This window comes from Taeniopygia guttata, chromosome 2 (genome assembly GCF_048771995.1).
Source record: "Taeniopygia guttata chromosome 2, bTaeGut7.mat, whole genome shotgun sequence".
In the NCBI taxonomy this organism is placed as follows: domain Eukaryota; kingdom Metazoa; phylum Chordata; class Aves; order Passeriformes; family Estrildidae; genus Taeniopygia; species Taeniopygia guttata.
In genome coordinates, this window is record NC_133026.1 from 20748133 (window position 1) to 20756406 (window position 8274).

An 8274-nucleotide genomic window follows, 5' to 3' on the forward strand; every position below is an offset into this window, starting at 1 on the left:
CCCTTTGCAGTGTGTTTGTGGTGGCTGAAGTTTTGAAAGGAAATTGACTATTTTAAAGGACAGAGGAAGTAAAAATCATATCTAACTTCTCTAGATGTAGTCATTCCAGATAGACTTTAAATTTTTGATATGCTGTTGACAAGAAAAGTGATATCTTTTAAAATAGTGCAAATATCAATTACAGAAGAGTTTTCTTGCTTTGTGGAAATTACTTTTTGTCAGTCAAAATATTGCAACACAATATACCCAGAAAAAATACATGTATGAAATGAAAAGATTTTTTTTAAAGCTTACAGAAATAAAAGAGGCAGGGAATCTTGAATCAGTTGAAAATTGAAGACTGTAATTTCTTAAGCCAGCTTCTTTCATTGTAACTTGTAATGAAACTTGTAATGAAATTTGTCAGAAAATCAATCTGTCATTTTTTTACTGTGACAAAATTTAATTATGTTCCGGGTCTAAGGTAGGAATGTTAACTTTTCTGTAGTCAGCACCTTCAATAATAATAAAAAACAATCCCACTAACATTACATTAGCCATATGCCCACATTTGTATTAAAAACCAGCATGCATACACATACACGGCCTTTAATGCGCGCAGACACCAACTGGATTTTTTTTTTGGGGGGGTGGAGTTCTGTACTCTAGTGCCAATTATTTAGACAGGAATATTTATTTTTCCCAATAAAACACTTCAATACCACTCTGAATTTTACCCCATTTATTCATTTTGGCTCAGTATAGTAAACTGAAATATTACCAGATGCTATACAAGAGGATGAGGATTCCTCAGTGCTGTGTGTATCACATCGTTAAACTTTGTGTTAGGGAATTTGCAGAATGCAACTAACCAATTAAAGATGATGTATTTACAAAATAGATTCCACATGTATTTAATCTGTAACAGCGTTTAGGTGTTCTATTCCTGAGGAAGATTTGTAACCACTTTGTTTTAAAATGAGTGCTGCTCTGCCTTTTATTGGCAGAACTAATTGTAGCTTTTTCAGCTGAGGATGAAATACTCAAGATTGAGCCATGCTGGGTCATTGTATCTGTGCTGAAGGGAGAGTATTCTTTTATTCACTGTGGAATTAGAGAGGCTTGAAACATAACTAGTGCCATGCTTTAGGAATGGGTCCCAAGTGGAACAAAAGACCTTTATAATTTCCTTTACAGTTGTACAGATAAAACTAGAGAAGAGTGTCTGTTAACAATTGATGCAGACCACATCCCTCTAATGCAGGGGATCTTCTGAAGTCCTTCCGCAGGACAAAGACATCTGTTGTTGACTCCCTCTCTTTCTGTTCAGAATGTTCAAACTGCCATAGTTACACCAACAGAGCATGTTTCTGAAAGCCCATGATTATATTTAAATGATAGCCTTGAAGAGACTACAGAGTAAACATGTTGTTAAGCAGTCAACCACAAAGCATGCAGAACAGCTATCACAGATTTGAGAATTCAAGTTTACTTACTGTTTACTTGGATTTAATTGTTTTTCTTCTTATTTCTGTCTTCTGCTCTGCATAGATGCCTGGCCATCACCCTTCTTTCAGTAGAAAATCTACAAGCAACCAGAAGTTAAACCTAACTGAACCACTTTGTTCCTAATGCTTTGACATGAAAGCTGGAGGCTCACACTAGTGATCCTCCTTTCAATAAGGAGCACTAATTTGAACCTCTGTGACCATTTTACCTTTAACACATTTTGCCGTAATGTAAAATTGGTTTAGGCAATGTAGATGGGGATTTTTTTTGGTGTTCCTATGCTTGAATTCTTTGGCTTTGTGTAGGTGCCATGTATAAGACACTAGTGTGGATATACCCTTGAGCACTGAGGGCAGACTCGTCCCCAGAGAGCACATTCAGAGGGGACTGCACTCCAGGGTTAGCAGAGTTTATAACAAGAGTTTCTGCTATATCTATCCAGGAGGCTGTTTGTTCATCAAGGCTAAGGAACCTAAGTAACCTCCCTGCACCTTTGCAGTTGTCAAGGCCATGAAATCCAGTGAAAATACTAATATAAGTTTGTTATTGTTGTTGTTAAGGTATGGACACTATGTAGAAGGGACTGGCTCAGTTCTGCAAACAGCGGTAGATGTACAGGTAAGTGTGCAATCTAACATATTAAAATTACTTATTTTAAAACTTGAGACTTGTTTCAAAGCTGGAGTTTTTTTCTGTCTTCTCCTTTGTTATTCTGAATATTATAAGAAAAAATCTTTTAAATGTACATTTTATGGCAGCTGAGTTTCCAATTGGTTTACTTTGTGTTCCTAGACAGCAGTTTGTTTAGACCAAAATTACAACTGTGTCTCTCTGTGAGGAGAATATGAGTACCTATTATTTTACTATCTGTCATGCCATACAGAGGTTTCACAAGGGTATGTGAAAACCTTAAAAATTACTAGTTCTATGGAGAACCTACAGTACAGTGAATCAAGAGCTGTTTTTTGTATGCATATAATTCAGGAAATATTGTCAGATGTTTAACATGTTTGAATTTCAAAATTATTTATCTGTGAAGAGTATTTTGAAAAGTTCTACTATTGATGCTAAGCTCATGACCAAGTGGTATTTAGGCATTGGGGAAGGTAATAAATGTACTGGTTAATCAGCATTCAAAGATACTTTTCACAAAGCCTGTGTTGTACACTAGCCTTTCCTCCTGCACTTCTGTGCTGTTCAATAATATTATAGGGCATTTCTAAGCATAAGAGGAATGCAGCTCTGGAACTCAGGATAATCTCAAAGCGAGAGTATTACTAATAAACAGCTGCATCCACACAGCTTAGTTTGTATGAATGGTCTGTTACTGAGTTATTTTGAGTCACTGTCCTTTGTCATTAACAAATGTTTATTCTTTGCCCCATTAAGTATTGGTATAGCTTGGAATTGGAGGAAGAAATGATGAACGTCCTAATGGCAATATTGATTTCTTTCTTGCAAGTCTGTGTGTTGAGATATTGTCTGCAAGAACAGAGTACAAATAACACTTTCAAGCAAAACATGCTATTGTCTTTGTTACTTTGATAATTAAGGAAATAATCTATTAAGATGTGACTGTAAATTTTGCGTATCTGGCCTGCATCAGTCATATTTCTTGGTTTTATTATTCTTCATAGCTTGAATCAGTGTTTAAACACATTGACGAATTACCAGAAGAAGAGAAGCTTATAAAATTGTCAACACTAAAACTGAGGTACTTTACCCCAAGAGAAATAGCAAATCTTCATGGATTCCCTTTGGAATTTGGTACGTGCTGCAAAATACACACTTCTACATTATTCTTCAGAAATGCCAAAGTAATTTTTTTTTTTACTGGGACTAATCCAGTCTTTATTTTGCATTTTTTTTCAGACTGCTCAGTTCTTATGGTTGGTTGATTCTTGCTGTTTGGCTAACTTTGAATTTCTCTAAAATTCCACTATTTTTTTTCATGTTTTCTAAGCACCAGCTTCTGTGATGAGGTTTATCTTCATAAGCCAAGAAGAAGGTTTTGGCATGCAAAATGCTCTGTTAGTGAAGCACAATGGAGGAATACCTTTGTTTAACGTAGAAACTATTTATTCAGCAGTCAGTATTACTCACAACTGTGGTAATCAACATATCCTGCTAGCTTAGGAAGTCTGTTTGTGGTTCTCGGTGTTTGAACTGCATGCTTTCTCCCTTCCACATGTGTACAGCTGCTGACAGGGAATTTCAGATGGTACAGATATTTCTTTGTTGAGGAGTAACCAGTCTATTAAGCCATCTCTATTTTCTAGAGAAGGCAGCCCTTGGTCAGTTTCTTCATTTTCTAAGTGGTTGTTTTTTTGAGGAAGGAGACAAGGAACAAGACTCAGCAGTATCAGTACACTGGATACACATGAACAAGAATTAAACCTGAAGTAAATTCATCAGAATTCTCCTTGTAAAAAAGGGCAAACAGGAAAGTGTAGCTGTTATTGTCTGCTAAGAAACTGTCCTGTTGACATCACATCAGATCAATTTATTGTCACTCAGCAACAGAAGAATACATAGAATCATGGAAGGGTTTGTGTTTGAAGAGACCTTAAAGATCATCTATTTCCCCTTCCACTAGACCAGATTGCTCAAAGAATAAGACAGCACTGAACCTTGAGTAATTTGTTATATTTTGCTTTGACTTCCTCAGTGACTTAGAGTTCTGATAAATGTGCTTGTTACTGTGTTTTTCTTTCTTTCACAGATTTAGTTTGTTTTTTTCTTTTATTACTTACTATATTCAAAATTGTTACATTTGGAGAGCATTATCAAAGTTGCACAGTGAAACTAGAGCTGCCAGCACTGAGCTTACATGTGTATGAGTATTTGAAAATGTATTCTGTGTTGTTACATACCAACATGCAATGCTTTTTCACGGCCTCTTGTCTTTAATGGATCTGTTCTATTTGCAGACAGCCTCTTAGCACAGCTCTACAGCTCTGTTTCATATTAATGTAGACTGATGTCAAAATACTTGAACTTAACAGAGCTGGAATGGGCTTGTATAGGTTTATCATGCTGCTCAAGGTCTCTTGTGCACAAAATTGCCCATTTTCTCTTTTTTTAAATACAGCTGGAGCTTTTCCACTGTTAAATCAGTCTCTGAAACATTACTGAGAGGTGCAGATGGGTTAATGTGTTCTTGTATTTTACAAAGGGAGAACTGAGACAATGGAGAGATTTATGTTGGAAAGACTCCACTTCTTTGGGGTGATCAGTTTGTGAAACTTGACTTTTATCATTTCATGCTTGGAGTGTTACCCTGCTTTCTGTTTAGAGTTCATCTGAAGAGACACCTGTGAGGTTCAATATTTTTGCAAACCAGAACTGAACTCTGAAGACAAATCAGGCTTCTGAATTTGAGGCTCATCCAGATCATCACCATGTACAATGTGTTCATTTAGCAGACCTGTCTTTTGTTGTTTGGGATTCCACCTTTCAGTGGAGAGTAGCCTTTTGCCATAATTATGGCAGTATTAAAATTGTCTTACAGTTCTTGCAGTTTCCTTCCCTCTTGGTACCGCTTTTCCAACTTTGATGACACATAAAGCAAGCCTGTCTCTCATTCAGTGGTTTCCTCTGGCATATACTCCTGAGTCAGAGGTAGAATATGCATTTCCCCCTGCACTGAGTCACAAGTCTGACATTTCTTTGTTTTTAAAACTTCTCCCACTTTTTGGTTAAAAAAGTGTTATTTGACTCTAGCCTGACAGAAATCTTTAGTGAATTTAGGTACTACAATCTCAGTTTCCTTTGAGAATTTGCAAGCTCTGGATTTTTTTTAAAGTGGATATCTTTATGGCTGCAGCAAAGGGTGTTGCCTTGACAGCATTTCTCCTATGCTAAACTTCAAGTAATTATTGTGAAATGTGGTATTTTCATATTAAAATGTGTTAAAAGTTTTCTGCTACTGTGTTCTATAGTTACAGCAACATTTAGGCTGAAATTTTCAAAACCAGGAAGCTTGGAATTGTACCCACTGTAAATACGTTATTGGTCCAAGAAACTGAAGCATGAGGAAACTATAAGCTGAAAACTATGTGAACAGACTGTGAGCAGCTTTGTAACAGATGCTGTTACTAGTGCAGCTACAGCATCATCAGAAGAAACGTGATTGTCTAAATGGTTCTGCATTTTAAGAAGTTGATGGCCTTTTATAATATGTGATGTCCAGAGCTAAAGTCATTGTTCATTCTTAACATGACTAGATTTATTTGTGCTTTTAACATCAAAAGGTATAGATAGTAATTGCACTGTAGTTCAATGAAATACTGCAGTAATTTGTCTTAGTCACTCTGGTGGGTCCCACAGCAATATCGTTAAAAGTGAACACAGTGTTCTTGCACCTGTGACCTGCTTTCATCAGAGTGGTGTCAGGATGTGTTTTCCATTTTTCTTATTAACAATGCATGCAAGCTTTTAGGAAACAAAACCCAGCGTGGTGGGGAAGTATGTGCTGTTAAGACCTCAATGTCCTCAGGTTCTGTGTGTGACATAAATGCTGCAGTGAGAGTATTGTTGAATCTGACCTTCTGATGTAGGCCACTCTGGAGCCAAGAAGATAGAAAGTGCAAGACAATGTTAACAGTCAGAGGGAGGAGGTTTGGGATAAAGGAAACCATGTGTTCTGAAAATTAATTCTTGGCTTTTGGTTGCCAAAAGGTAGAAGGAAAAATTCTGACATTTTCAGTATTCAGATAGGCTTCTTGGGCTGTAAGTGCATGTGTGTGTACATAAATACATATTTATTTTCATGTATGCTTTTAAAATGCTTTTATTCTGTACCTTATTCATTGATGGAATGTGAAAACTTCATCTAAGGAAGTGTGTGTGGGAGTGCAAATGATCGTTCCAAAGACAGAGGAACGGTTGCCCAAAAGTGAGTGCCAGGAAGCCGGGCAGAGTGGATGGAGCTGGCAGAAGATGTGTTTACCAAAGCAGTCCACATTTGAGGCATTAATAACTGGCAGAGAAGGATGGAACAACTCCTCCCAGACACCACCTCCTCCTCAGAGCCTCCCTTGGCTCAATAACTGTCCAACCACGTTCTCTCCTGAGCTCTCTCTGAAACAGATTTTTTTCTGAACAGCTGTGAAAATTTCAGAACATGCATATCACTACTTGCACTCACAGTGTGCTTGTGCATCTGAGCTAATTGGGGCGGTGATGACCTCCGAGTCAAAGTTGCGTGTTTCCTCTTAGGGAATGCTGAAATAATTGAATGTGGTCAAATTTCAGCAGTTTACTATATGACCCTAACAGTTAAGTTGCCACTGCTGTTCATCTTTCACTCAGGTGGAAGCAAATGTACTTTACCTCTCACAGTTGGAGTAAGGTAAGAGTGCAAACAAGGACAGAGCAGACAAACTGGCTGCTCAAAACTGCTTCACTCTCAGGAGCTTGGGAGTCAGTACACAGCACATCTCTTTCACAATACCTGGGCTGGTGTCATTTTTACTGGCTCTCCCTTTCTGCCAGGCCATGCACTTACTATGGGAAGGACATTTCTCCTGCTGTCTGTATTTCAGAGTGTGTTTAATGGGGTCAGCATTGAATTACATGGAAAATTGTTCAGCTGCTTGATCACTCACTGAATAAGCCTTGCTCATCATTGAATCTGTATGGGTGGTATATTGCACTGAGAGACTTGTGATTTGACTGAACTGATAGAGGAGATCATGTGGGAAGTACAATATAAAGCTTATGGAGTACAGTTTAGTCCATCTGCAGAATTGTCACGTTTTCTTTCTGCTGTGGTCGTGTTCTTCTGTGGATGTTATCTAGAGTAGCAGTTGTGCAGGGATTTAGTGCTGCTGCCCCTCCCTGAGACTGCTGGATGTTTTGAGCTCTCTGAAGGGAAGGTAGATCAGCAGTAGTTACACAACAGAGGAATGTTTTGAAGCTTCTTGTGAAACTTCATAGATGACAGTATTGATAATAGAAGAACTGATACAAATCCAGTTTATTGGTTGTGAATTGGTTTTCTAAATTCGTTAATTTTGTGGGGGGCTGGAGAGAGGGTGAATCCTGCTGCAATCTGTGATAACTGCACTAAGAAATGTTCACTGAAAAAAAAAATTAGACTAAAAAGTAGGAACAAACCCAGACTAGTGATGTTGCACTATGTTTTTGTTTTAGGTTTTCCTGAAAAGGTAACAGTAAAGCAATGCTATCGTCTTCTGGGAAACAGCCTCAATGTACACGTGGTGGCAAAATTGATCTCCATTCTACTTGAATAATTTAGAACCTGGAACTGATGCATATGGACTGGTGACAGAAAATACTTCCACCTTTTGGGAGAAAGCTGATGGAACCTGGACAAAAACCAGAGCTTGCCAAGATATTTGTCCAGACATTTTGCTGAAAATTTTTGATATCTTTTTAATAACTTGCATTCATGATGGATTTAAACTTTATAGGTGTTTTATTTAAATGGCAGTTTACAGGACTTCTTTGCTTTATTTAAAAGTTCTTTATAGTTTGCAGAATGAAAAATAGCAGCATATGCAAATACTTCAATGAGAAAGGATAAGAGTATTTTATTTTACTTTTTTATTTTATTTTTTATCTTGAAACCATTTTCTCAGTACTGTGTGAAACTGTGAAAGCTGTTTCAATTAGGTGCAGAGACTAAATTCTATGTGAAAAATGTCTTAATCTTTAAATGTAAGTGATCCATTCTGAAATGATTTACTGTATATATGATCTGAAATTTTGATGTAATTTTTGTAGCTCATGAAACTAATAAAGTCAATATTTTATATATAA

At 37.1% G+C, this 8274-nt stretch overlaps 1 protein-coding gene across 5 annotated transcripts in view; it reads left to right on the forward strand.

Annotated features, from left to right (window-relative positions):
* TRDMT1 (tRNA aspartic acid methyltransferase 1) overlaps positions 1-8274 on the forward strand; it is a 29650-nt gene extending 21376 nt beyond the window's left edge. For all 5 annotated transcript variants that reach the window (XM_012571488.5, XM_030264600.4, XM_072925488.1 and 2 more), the window contains 3 exons: positions 2049-2106; positions 3126-3255; positions 7645-8274. In XM_012571488.5, the coding sequence (XP_012426942.5) occupies positions 2049-2106; positions 3126-3255; positions 7645-7745 (289 nt within the window). In that variant the 3' untranslated portion in view covers positions 7746-8274. The remainder of the gene's footprint in view (positions 1-2048; positions 2107-3125; positions 3256-7644) is intronic.